The 18,907-nt window shown below is 33.5% G+C and overlaps 1 protein-coding gene across 6 annotated transcripts in view; it reads right to left on the bottom strand.

The window, feature by feature from the left end:
- MMS22L (MMS22 like, DNA repair protein) overlaps positions 1–18,907 on the bottom strand; it is a 153,330-nt gene that overhangs the window by 131,659 nt on the left and 2,764 nt on the right. For all 6 annotated transcript variants that reach the window (XR_004267640.1, XR_004267638.1, XR_004267641.1 and 3 more), the window contains exons 4-9: positions 17,204–17,253; positions 14,422–14,509; positions 14,149–14,326; positions 10,704–10,794; positions 9,058–9,188; positions 5,188–5,301 (exon numbers count right to left, since the gene is read on the bottom strand). Coding sequence is in view for 2 of the 6 variants with exons in the window: in XM_032274395.1 (XP_032130286.1) it covers positions 5,188–5,301; positions 9,058–9,188; positions 10,704–10,794; positions 14,149–14,326; positions 14,422–14,509; positions 17,204–17,253 (652 nt within the window). In the remaining 4 variants the exon portion in view is untranslated. The remainder of the gene's footprint in view (positions 1–5,187; positions 5,302–9,057; positions 9,189–10,703; positions 10,795–14,148; positions 14,327–14,421; positions 14,510–17,203; positions 17,254–18,907) is intronic.

Below are 18,907 nucleotides of genomic sequence, written 5' to 3'. Positions count from 1 at the left end.
CATTTTATTCCCTTTTGTGGGGGGAGGGTCTTACTCTGCTGCCCATGCTCCAGGCAGTGGCGCAAAATCCTGAGCTCAAGTGATCATCCCACCTCAGCCTCCCAAGTAGTTGTGACCACAGGCATGCCACCACCACACATAAGTAATCCTGTTTGTTTTTTGTAAAGACAAGGTCTCCATGTTACCTGGTCTCGAACTCCTGGGCTCAAGAGAGCCTCCCACCTAAGCCTCCCAAATTGCTGGGGTTACAGGCATGAGCCACAACACTCAGACTATTTTTGTTCTTTCAAGGCATCATATTGGCGGCACACAGTATTAATCTGTCCTATTACTAGTTAACTTTGATTATGTGGTTAAGGTAGTATCTGCTACATTTTCTGTACCATAAAGTTATTATTTTCTTTTTTATAATTGATAAATATTATGTAAAGATCTTAGCAAACTATGTAAATATGCTGTTCTTCATCAATTTTGTCCATGACTTTAAGCATTCATTGAGGATTCTTGCCTGAAACAATTACCATGGAAGTTATAAAATGCTGATTTTCTAATTCCATCATGACTCTACATTTTTTAGGAAAAGCTTCCCTTTTCCCAATTTGTATCAGTAGGGACTCACAGATTCTTAACAGATTTACAACCCTTTACTATTTTGTAGCTCAAATTTCCTAGGTTTAGCCTATGACCTTAAGGCTGGCTCTTGAGTCCTTCTGACATGTACTCATGATTTTTTGAGCACTTCCTTAGTTTCTGGTACAAGATGTTTTAGGCTCATGTTTACTTTCCATGCCTCATCCTATAATCAGTCGTTTATTCAAAGACTCTTGTTTCCTTTCACTACAGAATGGTTATTCTGAAACTAAGATATAGCTAATATATATATATAGTTACTCAGATATCACTGCTTGTAAGCCTACCTAGTGAAAAAGGTGGGAAATAGGTGTATACACACACACATATATATTTATATGTAGTCCTATATATTAAAAAGAAATATTTCATACTATCTCAAATACTAATCCAACATATTGTGGTTCATGCTGGCATTCCTTCTTTGCATATGTGTAACTCAATTTCCCAAGACAGACAAACCTGACTCCATTTAGACACAATGTTTTTATCAATTTGTCCAGTCTAAGAATACAAATATAATAGATCTAAAATTGCTAATCCTCATATAACAATGTAAAAAACAAATCTTGTAAGTGAAATATTTATAGTTCTTTATGATTTGTCTTTAGCCATATAGTACAGTGTCAAAATAGTACATTCTAAAGTTACCTGGGTTAGTACTGCCAATCCTTGCAAAGAGTATTATTCTTTTAAAATACATTTAAGTTCAGTTGTTTCTGCCTTCAGACTTGGACTCAGGATGAAAATTACACCATTGGCCTCTGGTTTGCAGGCCTGTGGACTGAGACTAGAAACTATATCATCAGCTCCTCTGGGTCTTCAGCTTGCCAACCTCAGATTCAGGACTTCTTAGCTTCCATAACTCTGTGAGCCAATTCATTACAATAAATCTTATATACCTATATATCCTATTGGTTCTGTTTCTCCAGAGAACACACACTAATACAGAACAATACTTCAGAGTACAGATATACCATGGTTTGCTCAACCACTCTTTTTTATGTATGGAAATTTAGTTTCTACTATTACACTATTATAAAAATAATTCTGCAATAAATAAACTTATGCATATGCATTTTAATTTTGGCAGGACACATTTAGGGTAAATGCCTGGAAGTGGGATTGCTAGGGTCAAAGTTATAAAATCCTTGGCTCACACTTTTTCATTGAGTCATTTTAAATGCTCCATTGATGTCTTGCTTTAAGTTGATTTCAAGAAGTCTAGCACCAATAAAATTGTTTTGTTCTTATAAATTATTTGGTCTTTGTTCCTAGAGAACTTGGAGATGTATTATGTTTAAAGTCAAAGAGTTTTAGTAAGACATGTCTTAGGGTGGATTGCTTGGGGTTAATCTTTCAAATTATCCAGTAGGTCCTTTCAATATGTAGATTTAGATCTTTTATTTCTGGGAAATTTCCTTTGATTATAGTTTTTAACAGTATCTATATCCCATTATTGTTTTCTTTTCTAGGGATTGCATTTATATATATGGTTATTTTGTCTCTGCCTATCTTCCATCTCAACCATTTTCTCACAAACTCTTTATATTTATCTAATTTTTATTCCCTTAGTTGTTTTTCAACCTTTCTTCTATACGCCTTATTAAATTTTCATTTAAGTCCATTCTCCCTTAGTCATCTTGTAACTTAGTCAATTCTGATATAATATTCCTCTTCCTATTTCTTTCTTGCATTCAATGTACTCTTTCCATCCATCTTGGTTTTCTGTCCATTTGTTTTTAACATTTGAATATCTTATTCAAGGTGTTTTTCTATACCCCCAGATGTAGTCTGAATAGACAAACTAATTCAATCTGCAGTGTTGTCACTGTCTTCTTTCTGCTTTATAGTTGTTTCTAGGGGAGAGGGTACCATGGACTAAAGCATATCAAATGTTTTCTTCTAGTAACTTATAAAGGTCTGGTTTTATTCTGTTCATTTTGTAGATTAGGACTAGCTTAAAAGATTCTTAATTCAGGGGCACCTTCTTTTGACAATGTACCAAAGTCCCATTTCTTTGCTGAATTTCCTTTCCTTTTTTTTTGTTTTTTTGTTTTTTGGTGGTGGAAGTGGGTATGAGTCCTTTGATTTATTCTTTTTTTTGGTGATGGTGTTTTAAGACACTAAATTTTCTGCTTTCTCTTCTGGCCCCCTTCATCACCCAATCACCAACAGGTACCATGACTCATTTTTGCCTTTTTACTTTACAGAAACTCCACGTTGTATGGACACTTCTATGTTTCTTTCATATCATAAGTTCTCTGATCAACAAGAAAACTTTTTCAGTATCTTCGCATTCTGGCAATGATTTTAAAGCAGTTCTATAACCACTGCTAGTTCCCTTCTCTAAGTAGTTTTTCTCAGACTGTCCTGCCTTGTTAGAAAGGCCTTTGGTAAGAGCTTAAGAAGTGGTTTTCTGTTTTTAAAATTGACAGTACTAAGCACACCTATTTGCAGTTATATAATATGAATGTTTCTGTATACAGCTGACATTTGAACAACACAGGTTTGAAATGCATGGGTGAGCTTATACATGGATTTTCTTCCATCTCTACTACCTCTAAGACAGCAAGACCAACTCCTCCTCTTCTTTCTCCTCCTTAGCCTACTCAACATGAAGATGAGGATGAAGACCTTTATGTTGACCTACTTCCACTTAATTAATAAGAAGTAAAGATTATCTTATGGTTTTCACGTTTTATTTCTTCTAGTTTATGTTACCATAAAAATACAGTATATAATACACATAACACACAAAATACATGTTAATTGTTTCTTTATGTTATTGGTAAGGACTAAAGTCAACAGTAGGCTACTAATGGTTAAGTTCTGGGGAAGTCAAAAGTTACATGCAGCTTTCTGGCTGCAAGGGGCGGGTCAGCACCCCTAACCCTCACATTGATCAAGAGTCAACAGTAGATATATTTGATTTTGCTTTTCCATATTTTGTTGGAAGATTATGTAGGAAGATGTGGGTTTAGGCATCCATCCATTGTTCTTGGCTACCCAGAATTCAATGGCTTGAATTTTTTTTTTTTTTTTCAAGACAGTGTCTTACTTTGTCATCCAGGCTGCAGTACAGTGGCACAATCTTGGCTCACTGTAGCCTCAATATCCTGGGCTCAGTGGCTTGAAATCTTTAGGTAACATGAACTCAGTCTGTAAACCCACATAAGGACTAGAATACAATAAAAAATACACAAAAGCAATTTCAAGCTTCTGAAAAGCCCCACAGTTAAAGATAGTCAATTTTCCTTAAAAATCTAGTTTAGTTTCTAGTTCATCTTTCTGAGAGACCAGTTTTATGGATAATTGGGGTAGTTGTAGGCTACCAGCTTGTCCAACTCTGAACTTTATTTTCTTTTCTTGTACCTGATAATGCCTGAAAGCCAAAGTTCAAGTTTATACAATTCAGCAACTGCCTCTAGCTTATGAAAAAAAAATTTTTACTCAATAATAAGCAAAAATATATTAAGTTTACACTTATTTGCTGCTAAAATAACTCAAAATAAATACAGTACTTATAAACCTATAAAGATAAGAGTTGTTACTAAAAAAAAGATAGCAGGCTAGGCCTGGTGGCTCATACTTGTAATCCTAGCACTGTGCAAGGCCAAGGCAGGTGGATTGCTTGAGGTCAGAAGTTCAAGACCAGCCTGGGAAACATGGTAAAACATCCTCTCTACTAAAAATAAAAAAATTAACTGGCCACAGTGGTGCATGCCTGTAATCCTAGCTACTCAGGAGACTAAGGCATGAAAATTGCTTGAACCTGGGAGGCGAAGGTTGTAGTGAGCTGAGATCGTGCAGAGGCAGAGTTGTCGTGAGCACTCTAACCTGGGTGACAGAGCAAGACTCTGTTTCAAAGTTTCAAAAAAAAAAAAAAAAGATAGCACCACCCAAACCCCAAATTACAGAAAATTGGAAAATTTTTAAATCCATGAAAAATCAAAAGCACCTTTTCATATAACATAAATCATTTTTAATGTTGTTTTACAAGAGACTGTTTTACTTACTTCTGCCTAGGGGTACTTCCCTTTTTCAATAACCTAAGGCATTTGAAATAAAATAAAGCCCTGATCTGAAGACATGACTGAAAATGAAGTGAAACAAAGTTTCTCATCTTTCCCTTTGTGCTTCTCTTCCTCCCTCCTTGAAATAAGATGCTATAAACTTGAGTAATAGAAACCTGTTTTATTGTGCGACAATTCTTCTAAATCTGCCATATTTCCTGACTAAAATGTTTTCTAAGTTACTAATGGGTATTAAATACCTTAGCCTAAAAGATTTCTGATAGAACAACAACAACAAAACTTGAAAAAATAAGCATCGAACCTTGTACTACTCTTAGATTTTTCATATTACTAACTTGGGGCTAAAAATAATTAGGGTTGAAAAGTAAGTAGGCATTCAGTACTTAGTTACTGCTCTATTTGGTGGTTATTACTGCCTAATTATAAAAAAGAAAGTTAAAATTTTTCTCAGTCAAAACCACTGGATTAAATCAATATAAAGGTTAGTAACAATGATTAATACATCAATTTTCCAACTTACTTCTGAGAGAGACCATTTACTTCTGTGGTCTAGAAGATGAATGAGTAGAATCCATAATTCTTTAATGCATGAACATGGACAATGGTGACTCATTAATGATTCAGAGGGCCTAACCTATAGAAAAGAACCAAAATGAGTTCATTATAAGACAGCAACAGAACTTTAAATGCCACATAGCTTCCAAATACTTTTAAAAGAATGATTTAGATGACTTAAAATTTCTCAAATAAAATTATTTACTGAAAATGTGCCACTTCATTTAACTTTTAAGATAATTTCCATTTTAAAACCAAAAGTATAGAATAAATTAGATTTCAACTTAAAAAACCATTTAAATCATCTAGTCCAGCGGTCAGCAAACTTTTTCTATAAAGGGCTACATAGGACATATTTAAGAGTTTGTTGGCAATATAGTCTCTGTCACAACTATTGAACTCTGCCATTTCAGTACAACAGTTACAGATAACATGTAAGAGAAATGGACAGGGTTATAGTCCAATAAAACTATATTCACAAAAATAGGTAGTGGGATAGATTATACTTCAGGGCTAGTTTGCTTATCTTGACCTAAGTCTTCTACAACAAAAGACTTCTAATAAAAAGATTAGAAAATAAATTTTGATTCACTGTAAAACAGAGTAAAAATTTTGCAAGACAGAATAAATACAGTTATTAGGGTTTTATAAAGATTAAGTAATTTCTAAATTATTTACTTTTTAACAAAAAATCCTAGATAATGCATAGAATATACATAATATTTACAAATACAGCTAGGAAGCTTTTTAAATTCACGTGTGTAATATTTTACATAAATTATGTGCATATTTCTACCCTAATACAAAGTGAAAAAAAAAAAAGTAGTAGTATTAGGATTTTACTAGAAATCATAGCCACAGCAATTGAGCAAAAGAAATAAAAGTCATCTAAACGAAAAGAAATAAGTTAAGATTGTTGCTGTTTGTAGATAACATGATCTTACATACAGAAACCTCTAAAGACATCACCAAAAATCATTAGAATAAACAAATTCAGGAAAGTTGCAGGATACCAAACCAACATAAAAAATACCATAGCATTTCTATACAATAACAACAAACTATCCAAAAAAGAAATCAATGACACAATCCCACATATAGTACATACCTACAAAAATAAAAATATTTATGGATAAATTTAACCAGAGTGAAAGCCCAGTACAATGAAAAATATAAAACTCTGATGAAATAAACTGAACACAACATGAATAAGTACAAAACTATCTTTTGTTCATGAGTTGGAAGAGATATTATTAAAAGGTCCATACTACCTAAAGTGACCTACAGATTCAATGAAGTCCCTACCAAAATACTTAATGACACTTTTCATAGAAATAGAAAAAACAATCCTAAAATTGGCAGGAAATCACAAAAAGTCCTGAATAGATCATTAGCAAAAAGAACAAAGCTCGAGGCATTGACACTACCTGACTTCAAAATATACTATAAAGTTATAGTAATCAAAACAGTGTGGTGCTAGCATACAAATAGACACAGAACAAAATAGAACAGAGTAGAGAGCTCAAACATAAATCTAGGCATTTATAGTCAACTGAATTTTAACAAATATGAATACAGTATGCCATGGGGAAAGGACAGCTTCTTCAATAAACAGTCTGAGACAACTGGATATCCACTCGTAGAATGAATTTAGGCCCTTATTTCACACCACATAGAAGAATCAACTCAAAATAAATTAAAGACTTAAATGTAAGACCTGAAACTGTAGAGCAAGAATAAAACATGAGGGAAAAGCTATATGACAGTGGTCTGGCAAATGACTTCTTGGGTATAACTCCAAAAGCACAGGCCACAAAAATGAAAACAAACAAACATCTGCACAGAAAAAAAAAAAATGGAATGAAGGAAAACCTGCAGAATGGAAGAAAATATTTGCAAACCATATATCTAATAAGGGGTTAGTATCTTAAATATATAAGGAACCCAAATAACTCAACAGCAAGAAAACAAATAACCCAATTACAAAATGGACAAAAAATATAAATAGATATTTCTTAAAAGAAGACATACAAATGGCCAAGCAGCATATGAAAAATGCTTAACATCACTAATAATTATGAAAATGCAAATTACAACTTGATGATATCACCTCACACCTATTATAATGGCTATCACCAAAACAACAAAAGACAACAAGTGCTGGAGAGGATGTGGTGACAAGAAAACCCTTGCACAGTTTGGTGAGAATATAAATTGGTACAGCCATCATGTATAACAGTACGCAAGTTGATTTACATAAAATTAAAAATAGAACTACCACATGATCCAGCAATCCTACTAGGTATATTTGCAATGAAAATAAAATTAATATGTTGAAGAGATATCTGCATTCCCAGGTTCACTGCAGCATTATTTACAATAGTCAAGACATGGAATGAACCAAATTGTCCATCAATAGATGAATGCATAAAGAAAATGTGGTTTATTTGCGCAATGGAATACAGTCATGTGTCACTTAACAGCAGGACACGTTCTGAGAAGTGTATCTTCATGTTAACATGATTTATTGTACTTAAACCTACTACTGCACACCTAGGCAATGTGGTATAGCCACCTTGTACATGTGGTCTGTCACTGACTGAAACTTCATTCCACAGTGCATGACCCTACTATTCAACCTTGAGAAGAAGGAAATCCTGTCATCTGCAACAAAATAGATGAACCTGGAGGACATTATGTTAAGTGAAGTAAGCCAGGCACAGAAGAAAAATAACACATAATCTCATTTATATGTAGAATCTAAAAAAGCTGAACTCATGGAAGCAGAGTAGAATGATCCTTACCAATGAGGAGGATTAGGAGGGAGGCAGGGGAGATGTTGGTCAAAGCATACAAAATTTCCGTTAGATAAGAGGAATAAACTCAACATGGTGACTACGGTTAAAAACAATGTACTATATGGTATTCTTGAAAATCACTAAGAGTAGATTTTAAGCGTTCTCACACAAAAAAAGGTAAGAATGTGAGACAATACATAGGCTAATTGGCTCTATTTAGCCATTCCACAATGTATACACATATCAAAACATGATGTATATGATAAATATATATAATTTTGTCAATTATCAAAAATAAATGAATAAATGTTTAAAAGACATCAGTCTATCATATCTGGTTAATCTACTAATACACAGACACACTAAATTTTAAAAATATTGATAATCAATGCATGAAAAAAATCTAAATTTTGAAAAATTATAAAAATCCTTTTCCCTAAATCTTGATTTCCCAAAAACAGTCTTTATGCTTGTAAATCTGAAATAGAAAATAATCTAAACATTTCCACCACTTAAAAATAAACATGTTCTGTAGCACCTTTAAGTCACTGTCTCCATTAAATACTCTATGATAAATACAATTTAATCTAAACACATAATTTCACCCATGATACTAGACCTTCTATGAAAACGAGGAACAAACCTCTCTTAAAATCTGTCAAAGAACTTTAAGCGCTTTTCTTCTTATTATATAACAACAATACAATAATTTATTAAAGAGCTGGCCTCTACTATTTAGGTAGAAATTAGGTTTCCAATTATTTTAGCAAACATCATCTTTATCTATTTATTTTTGTTAAACTAGAAAAGGCTATATTTCTTTAAAAAAAGAAAAGCTCTAAAATATCAATTTCAGCCTGTTTTAGATGTTTAAATAAAAACTATTTTCCCTTTAAACTCCCAGATAATAGTAGCTAAATATAAAATTGAAACATATAATCATTTTAGACTAAATTCTTACAGATTACATGACATATATTAAGGACAGAATGTTGTCTTTAAGTCTCAAAAATACAAATAAACTCTTAAAGCATTACCTTGTCATACCTGTTGAGTGACAGGCTTATTAAATCGCAAAGGAGAGTTTCACAATGTTCTTCAAATAGGCTGACATTGGTTAAATTGTCACTTGCCAGATTCATAAACTGATGACCATATACAACTTGTTCTGAAAATGCAATAAAAGTTTTAAAGTACTGTAGATTTTACTAAATCAGAAAGGAAAAAGTGACTGTACATCTTTAAATTATAACAAAACTAAAACAGTTAAAATTTTTTTTTTTTGCAAATAAAATTTGAATTTGAGGACAACTTTCTTATATGAGCACTGATAACATTATCTTCATAAGTTTCTAATTCTTCCAAGTAAAATCTAATAAACTTCTTTTCCTAATAAGTCTATCTTTGAAAAGCATTAATGCAACACAACTTAAAAAAAAAAGAACATAAAATCTTCATCCACATTTCTAACCAACAAAGCCTTTAAAACATTTTTCTTTTAATCAATACTGATAAACTGACCCCATGCAATTGTTTTGTGGAGTAAAATAGCAAACCAAGGTAATAGATAACCAAAATGTATACCTATCTCAGAATAAGTTCACTTGAGTATTACTCTAAGAAAACAGTAATGTGAAATTCAGACTCCACGTGAGAGAGGAAATTATATACTTGTGTACATCTTTGTATTTTTCTATGTACGGATATATATATGTATTTATTAAATGAAAAGCTGGTGCTGGAGTAACAGACATCTTTACAACCTAAATGATAGGTTGGCAATGGAACCTATGCAAGATCAAGAAATAAATAGGCAGCATAGCCATAAGCATAAAAGATATTTACCACAATATATATATACTGTTACTAAAAAAAAGAAAATTTACAAAATATAATGAATAATTAATAAAGCAAATACAGACAATAAAATGTAAAGATGTTCAACTTCACTAGTAACCAAGAAATTGCAAGATAAAAAAATTCCATTTCATTTTTCACATATTAGTTGGCAAAAAATAAAACATAATTGATAGTATCAACTCCTGGCAAGAGTATGAAGTAAAGGCATACTAACAGTTATGTCTATAGATCAGTAGGACTTACTATTCAGCAAAACAGCAGCATATACATATTAAAAATGCAGTGTTTTGAAAACACAGTTTTAAAAAAATAGTGTCCACTCTAAGAATATTAGAGTAACTTGTACACAGATTAAAGATACATATCTATACACAAGTGTATTCAGTGAAAAATTATTTGTAATATCAAAAAAATGAAAGTAACTTAAATGCTTAAAATAGACATTGCTAAATATAGTAGAACATGCAGCGTTTAAATGGATAAAGTAGAACTATGGGTACTAACATAAACAGATCTCTAAAACACTGATAATGAAAGATCACACTGAACAGTATGATCATATCTGTGGTTAGAAACAAAAACAAAATTTTAGCTATCAGTTTATACATATGTATACTAACAGATAGAAAACAAATATGGAAAGATAAACGAAGCTGTTCCCAATAGTTATTTCTGGAAAAAAAGGAATAAAACTTTGACTTCTTACTTTGTTTACTCTTTGATTTTTTAAAAAAATTCAGAAAGCATTTATTACTTATGTAAGTTTAAAAGGCAATAAAAGCTGATTTTATAAGGGATATAAATCATAAATCCATAAACTTACTCAATTTTTCACCCAGCATGTAGAGAATTTCTAGCACCAGCCAATGTATATCCAAGTGGAGATGTAATAAATGCCATGATGGTGGAAAAAGCTGTGGATAACATTATCAACTGTGATTGAGAATTCATTAATATTTTACTAGGTATTTCATAGCATGTCACATAATACTCCTGCATAAACACAAGGATAAAGAACCAATTAACCTACCACTATTCAAAAGCTCAGGGAAAACCTCTGTCTTGTTCATTAGAGGATTCTTTCACTGAGGATCTTTGAAAGCAGGAATTATTTTCACCTGTTGGTTTAAGACAGACCCACCACCTTGGGGCTGCTGAATAGACTTGCATAGTAAAGGTAACTTCCAACCAACCTCTGACGCTACTATAGCTGCAAGGCAGTAAAAGAATTTTTTAAATATGTGTTTTCATAATTTTGTCTTAGAATTTAGCTAGGAAACTCTTTTTTTTTTTTTTTAAGATGGGGTTTCACCATGTTGGCAGGCTGGTCTTAAACTCCCGACCTCAGGTGATCGGCCCGCCTTGGCCTCCAAAGTGCTTGGATTACAGGCATGAGCCACCACACTCAGCAGAAACTCTTTTTTAATGTATGAGTGACCAGAAACTCCTATAAAATATTTTAACAAAAAAATTTAGACTATAATGTAGACATTACTGTCATCCTATTAAGACACAGAAGTTAAGGCTGGGTGCAGTGGCTCATGCCGGTAATCCCAACACTTTGGGAGGCCGAGGTGGGTGGATCACCTGAGGTCAGGAGTTCGAGACCAGCCTGGCCAACATGGTGAAACCCCGTTTCTACCAAAAAAAAAAAAAATTAGCTGTGCATGGTGGTGTGCACCTATAATTCCAGCTACTAGGGAGGCTGAGGCAGGAGAATCACTTGAACCCGGGAGGTGGAGGTTACGGTGAGCCAAGATCACGCCATTGCACTACAGCTTGGGCAATAAGAGCGAAACTCCACCTCAACAAAAAAAAAAAAAAAAAAAAAGGGAAAGAAACAGAAGTTAAATGAGGTGAAAAAATTTACCTCTCAATTCATGTATTAGGATTCAAACTCAATTCTGAGTCAAAACCCAGCACTTTCAAATACTGTGTTTTACTGGGTTATCAATAACCATCCTCTAGTCAGCATTTAGCATCACTATAAAAATAAATACAATCACATAACAGGTTCCATTAAAACAAATATAAAGAATGATGTAGAGTAGACTTGCCTTAGGTAAACACAAAATAAAATGCTACACTGAAAAAACAGTATTGGGACAGGAATAGATAACAAACAGCAAGAACAGAGAAGACAGAAATGAATATATGTGCCATCTCACATCAATGGGAAAAGTATGGGTCATTCAATAAACAATAGATTATTAACTTATCCATTTGCAAGAAACTTAAGTTAGACTTCTCACCTCACTGCATATTTAAAAATAACATGAATTTAAGAAATAAAAGCAACAATCAAAATATTTTAACAGCATAGATGATAATGTGAAAAATATAACTATCTAAAGCATTCAAATATACTTAGAAAGTCAGTTTAGTTAATGAAAATAAAATATTTGCAATACATAATTCCCACCAAATAATGTATATCTAGAGAGTTCCTAAAAAATAATAAAAGAAGCTCAATTGGAAATAACAATTAAAACAAGACATTTCATATACAAGATTGTTATAAAATAACAAATATATAAACAGCCTTGAAAGATGCTTTTAATAAAAAGCATGATTTTTTGTTTCAGAAAAGAACAGTATTTTAGTGTGATTTTTTTTTTTTGAACACTGTAAAGTTCCCCTGCTTTAAAAATTTAGTCTTCTGAGCTTCAAATAACCTATCTTTTCAAGTCTGCCTAATTAAAAAAGCCTATGAAAGGCAAAACCTAGTTTGAGGACCCTTGTGCACAAATTTTTATTTCTGCTGCTATATATTCTTTTTTTTTAAATTTTAGACAATAATTTAACAGGCCAGATGTAAATATAATTATCAAAAACTTTTTGCCATAGTGAAAAGCAAAAAAAAAATCAACATCTTTTTTATCAATGATTATTCTGGATAAACTTAAAATTAATTCAATGTAACATGTCTAAAACTAAGCTTATTATTTCCCCTCATTTTTTTTCCTTAGGTGCTTGATGGATAACTAGAAAATAAAAACCAGTCCAATTTACAGAAACTAGTAAGGAAAATATCCCTCCCTCAACAATGTACTCATGAATCTTTTTATTTAAATGACATAATTAGAAGCAATTATTTATTTGTTTTCTATAGATTAGATATATTAACTTGTAAATTCAGTTAGAACTTCATTTGCTTTTATTATTACCTGTATTGATCTCTGATGAAAAAGTCAACTTGTTTCTACTAAATTTTACAGAAGTATGTAAACATTTAATTGTATTTATTCTATTTTATTTCTTGAAATAGGGTCTCGCTCTGTTGTCCAGGCTGGAATGCAGTGGTGCAATCATGGGTCACCAGACCCTTGACCTCCTGAGCTCAAGTGATCTTCCCACCTCAACCTTCTAACAGCTGGGCTACAGGTATGCACCATCACACTGGCCTAATTTTTTGTAGAGGGGTTTTGCTATGTTGTCCCAGCTGGTCTTAAATTCCTGAGTTCAAGCAATCGTCTTGCCTCGGCCTCCCAAAGTGTTAGGATTACAGGCATGAGCTACCACGCTCAGCTGTACTTTATATTTTAACAAAGATATGTTCATAAAAAGTAAATGTTATTCAAAATGGTAAAGTCAAATATAATGAAAGTAGTTGAGACTTTAGGGAATCTTACTGTGAATTATCATAATTTGTTACTCATATAAGCTCCCATTTTCATAAGGAGAATCTATTAATTATCTATAAGCTGGGCATGGTAACAATACAAATTTTTAAAAACCAAACTTCAGAGGGAATGATTATCACACGGTAGGAAAAAAAGAGCACAGTCAAAACAATCTTAATGACATTCCAAATAGGCCTCAAAAGTCAGAACACATAAAGATGTGGTCTTGAAAGTTTTTTTTTATGAATTAATCTTCTGGAATCTTACTGTAATACACGATAAAATTTTTAAAAAATAAAGCTTGTATCATTGGCTTTAAAACTTTTAGACATTTATACTGTCATAAATCAAGAGAACAGCTACTGATTCAACAAATACTATGTTTTAATAACTTCATGCATATGAATTTATTTAATTCTTCCAGTGATTTTAGTAAGTTACAAGAATTACACAGATGGGGAGGTTGAGGCAAGAGATGTCATTTGCCCAAAAGCACATAATTAATAAAAGGAGGGTGAGGGTCAAGAATTTCAATTCAGGCAGTCAGGTTCCAGAGCTGTAATTTTGACTTACTTCTCTCCTTTTTGAATGAATATTCCCTGTGGGGAGAAAAAGCTGATAATTTAAAAATTAAACAAGTCAAACCTTAATCTGGTTTTGATTTACAAATGCTCCTATATTAATACTGGGAAGTTCAGAAAGATGTCCAATATATAAGAGTAATCCATGAAGCTCATCAATCAACACTGAGGGAATTTGAGCCTCCAAAGTCTCATAAGGATGGACAGGATCATGACTGTTGACACTGTGTACTTTCAGATACCTAAAAAATAATTAGATAAAATAAACAACCAGAGTCTGTATGAATACACAAATAGAAATTCATGCAGTGATCAAAATACTCATATGATATCCTACCTGAAGATAAAAACTTTAACATAATGGAGAAATAGTACACACTGCTGTCTAATATTGTCTGCTTCACAGTGTAGAGTTGATACCTTCCCTGAAACCAAAATAGACAATGTTAATCATAGTTTAAATAATTATCACGGGCAGTGACAAAAAATGTTGCAAGCCATACCAGCAGCAATTCTCTATCTTGTAATATTTATATCAAACATTCTCATGCGGTTTTGCCTCCAACTATTCCTCAAAAAATGCTCTTATTGAAGTCACCAATCAAACCCACACTGCCCAATCTAATAGACAGTGCCTACCACCCTCAAGTAACTTGCTCCCACAGTAGCACCGGCTACACCTGGCTTCATGGTGCCACATACTGACAGTCTTCTTTCTTCCTCATGTGTCCTTTGTCCTACCTCTCTTTTTTAGCTCCTCCTCCTCAATTCTATTATTAATATGGTCTCTTCAGGTCTCAGTCCTGAATCCTCTACTATCTATATATCTCTCGCCATACGTATGATCTTACCAATTCCTTTATTAATAAATGACTCTAGAAGGGTTATCTACAACCCACATCTCTCCTTTGCACTCTAGACTTTGCATGTTAAACTGCTTAACACCTATACTTGGGACTGCTCAGACAGCGCAAATAATAAATCCTTTAATTTCTTCCAAAACCTGTTCATGCTGCCCATGTTTTTAGCATTTCCTTAAACGGTGCCACCAGTAGCCTATGTAGTTTTTGATTCTTTCATTTCCTTTAACCTCATATTTAATGCTTCAGAGACCTATTATGTTTATAACCAAATATACAATGAAACTATCCATTTTCCCTGTAATCACTTAAACCACTGCAACAGGACTGTTAACAGGTCTTCCCTGCTAATGCTCTCTTGTGTCCCCCTATACTGTAAGCAAAAAATCTGCTTAAAATGTTTATCAATTTCTCTTACTCCCAAGTCAAAACCCTTGAAAGACTACCTACTATATGTAGAATAAAATCAAAACTCCTAATAATGAATTATAAAACACTGAATGACCTTTTAATAGTTGCTTTCTCCCAACCTCACTCAAAGTCAGCTTTCCCTCACTCCAGCATTTACATCAGCAATAATTATCTAGGTAGTTACTATGGGCAAAACACTGATAACCATTTTAGAGAAAATGAGTAAGAGAGAATCTAGTAAACAAAAACAGAGAAAACATAATGAGAATTATAGGCTACAAATTTATACCCATACTAAACATAAAACCAAAGTTTAATTCAAATGAACAATCATGGCCACTACTTTGGCAGAGCAGACGCATAAATGTAAAGTTGTGCAAACACCTCCATATTAAACTGCATTTTTATGGCTTTATTTCACCCATAAAAAGTCATATCATCCCACTTTTCACAATTCTCAGCCCATAAAGGCAGTACTCTCTTAAAAATGACTGCAATGAACATCTGCATCCAGGCAAAATGGAATAAAATAATCAGATTGCTCCATCTCCCACTGTAAAACTGAAAACCAGAAAAAGCAAGTTTTCAGGTTCTGACACAAGACAATATAAGATTGCTCTCCCACAGACAAAGTAAGCCTTACAACTGCGCCAGCTCCCCACCTAGAGATAGTTTCCAGGTTGCAATATGAGGAAGAGAACCCAAATAGAGCCCAACTCACTGAGATGAGGACATACGGGATCCAAGCTCAGGGTAGCCCAAGTTGCAGGGCAAAAGTGCCCAAGAAGAAGCTATATAAAATAGAGTTCTGGAAGGGTAGAGAAGGTCCTTCTTGAGATCTAAGTACTGATCTGTTCAAACATGAAAAAAAATTACCCAAGGCCAGGGAAAAACACCAGAAAAAAATTCCCTATAAAGAGTACACAGGTCAGGAAATAGTTCACATTCTAGCTAGCAAGCATGAAAAAAATCTCATAATAGACAAGGAATGAGAAAGAATTCTCAAAAGCCTTACTAGGTTAATTTACTAGGCTAAATTAACATTAAAGGCTGCTTTTAAAAAATCCTACCAAAATTTAAAACAAGCCTCAAAAAGAGCCACTGGATTACGACTACACAATAACGAGCTAGAACAAAATCCAACATCTAGTTTAAGGAATACAAAAAAATCCAGAAAGCAACAATAAAAACCCATAATGTTCATCTCAGAATAAAACATTACTATATAGTCAAAGAAGCAGAAAAATATATCAGAGAACCAGGAGAAAAACTAATCAATACAAACAGAGAAATGGCAGTAATAAAAGAATTATTAATAGCAGCAACAAAGTTAACAACAGTGGTTATAATGTATACTCCATATATTCAAGATGGATAAAAACAAGCATCAGGACAGAAATGTAAGACATTAAAAAAAAAAATCCATAAAGAATGTCTACAGACAAAAAAACCATACACTGTATCTAAGAGAGGGTAACACCAACAACTATAAGCAGAAAGCAGAAAAGAAAATCAAGACAGCCTGAGGTCTGGCACTTTCTAGTTCTCATTTAAGTTCTCCATCCCACTCCCTACCTCCCAAACAAGTACTAATTATATTCAGAGAAGTTTAGCTTCCTTAAGTCAGTTTTACCTTTAAAATCTACAGATTTGGGAAAACACTGTATCACAGCTAAAACAAAATTTTAAAAGTCATACTTTTTCTGAATACTAAATTCGTAAATTCTGGCTTAAGGCTTCCTCCATATTATCATGATATCCCAATGATACCATCATGGACCCATCTGCAACTCACTACAGTGGAGCACCATTCCTTTTTGCCATTTAACACATTTTAAATAAACTTACCAAAATCACAACTGGACTGTAACAAGGTTTCCAAGTTGTATAGTTGTTGCCTAATGTTAAAAATGTAAGGTGAAAGTTAATTTTAGAATACTGTAAAGCATGTAACAATTACACGGATAATGTTTCCAAATCTAAATGGTTTCAATATCTCTTTTATTTGGGGATGATGATTAATACTTGGCAAATGTTAATTAAAAGATCAGCTTCAGGTAATGAAAATTTTAAGAAAAGACAAAATACATCTTTGCCTGAACTTCCAAAAGTATCTATTAAAGACTGCCTATATTTCAAAAATCACAGACTTCACCATCAGCAAGATACTGTTTATATCTTTAAGAAGTTTAAGGCCAGGCGCAGTGGTTTACACCTGTAATTGCAGCACTTTGGGAGGCCAAAAGGGTGGATCACCTAAGGTCAAGAGTTCGAGACCAACCTGAACAACATAGAGAAACCCCTTCTCCACTAACAAAACTAGTTGGGTGTGGTGGCAGGTGCCTGTAATCCCAGCTACTCAAGAGGCTGAGGCAGGAGACTCACTTGAACCCAGGAGGCGGAGGTTGTGGTGAAATGAGATCTCGCCATTGCACTCTAGCCTGGGCAACAAGAAGGAAACTCCATCTCAAAAAAAAAAAAAAAAAAAAAGAAAGAAAGAAAAAGAAGTTAAGATGTGGCACAGTGGCTCAGGCCTGTAATCCCAGCACTTAGGGAGGCCAAGGCAGATGGATTACCTGAGGTCAAGAGTTAGAAACCAGCCTAGCCAGCATGGTAAGACCCTGTCTCTACTAAAAACACACAAAAATTAGACGGGCATGGTGGCAGGCCTGTAATCCTAGCTACTTGGGACACTGAGGCACGAGAACTGCTTAAACTCAGGAGGTGGAGGTTGCAGTGAGCTGAGATCATGCCACTGCACTCCAGCCTTGGTGACAGTGCAAGTCTCTGTCTCAAAAAAAAAAAAAAAGTTTAAAATACAAAAAACATTCTAGGTTAACAGTTATATAATAAAAATTTAAACTGTCTCATAACAGTTAAACAATGGAAGCTGACAAAAGGAATAATGTAGACTAAAGTTATCAGGGAAAGCTGTATTTATGATGTTCCATCTTAATTCCTGATAGTAATTTCTTGCTATTCTTGCTAGTTGATTTCAAAGTCTTTAAAAACTAACCCATCTTTATATCGTATGTTCTAGATAGAGTCGCTGATTCTGGATTCTGTAATGTTCAGGATTACAAAGGATCACTCACTCAACCTGTTCTCTCAAGACATGGCACAGATCCAGTTAAATCTCTTCATAAAGTTTCATGGGATGATGGTGGGAGAACTCCTTCCACCTCTCCATTTTCCTTTAAATGTATGACATATAGATTTTTACTATGTTTTGGAATAATTTGCTTTCAATAATTGACTCCTATTCAAACTTACCTAAAATCTGAATATGAATTGTCTTAAAAGGGAAAAACTTTCATTTTTATTAATTGAGATGACACAGTGTTCAAGGCTTTTTGTTTGTTTGTTTGATGCGGAGTTTTACTCTGTCACCAAGGCTGGAGTACAGTGGGTGATCTTGGCTCACTGCAACCTCTGCCTCCCAGGTTCAAGTGATTCTCCTGCCTCAGCCTCGTGAGTAACTGGGATTACAAGCATGTACCACCAAGTCTGGCTAATTTTTCTGTTTTCAGTAGAGATAGGGTTTCACCATGT

The sequence above is a fragment of the Sapajus apella genome, unplaced genomic scaffold, assembly GCF_009761245.1.
Source record: "Sapajus apella isolate SASKATOON/1434 unplaced genomic scaffold, GSC_monkey_1.0 scaffold6, whole genome shotgun sequence".
NCBI lineage: Eukaryota > Metazoa > Chordata > Mammalia > Primates > Cebidae > Sapajus > Sapajus apella.
This window is presented reverse-complemented; position numbering and strand designations above follow the sequence as displayed.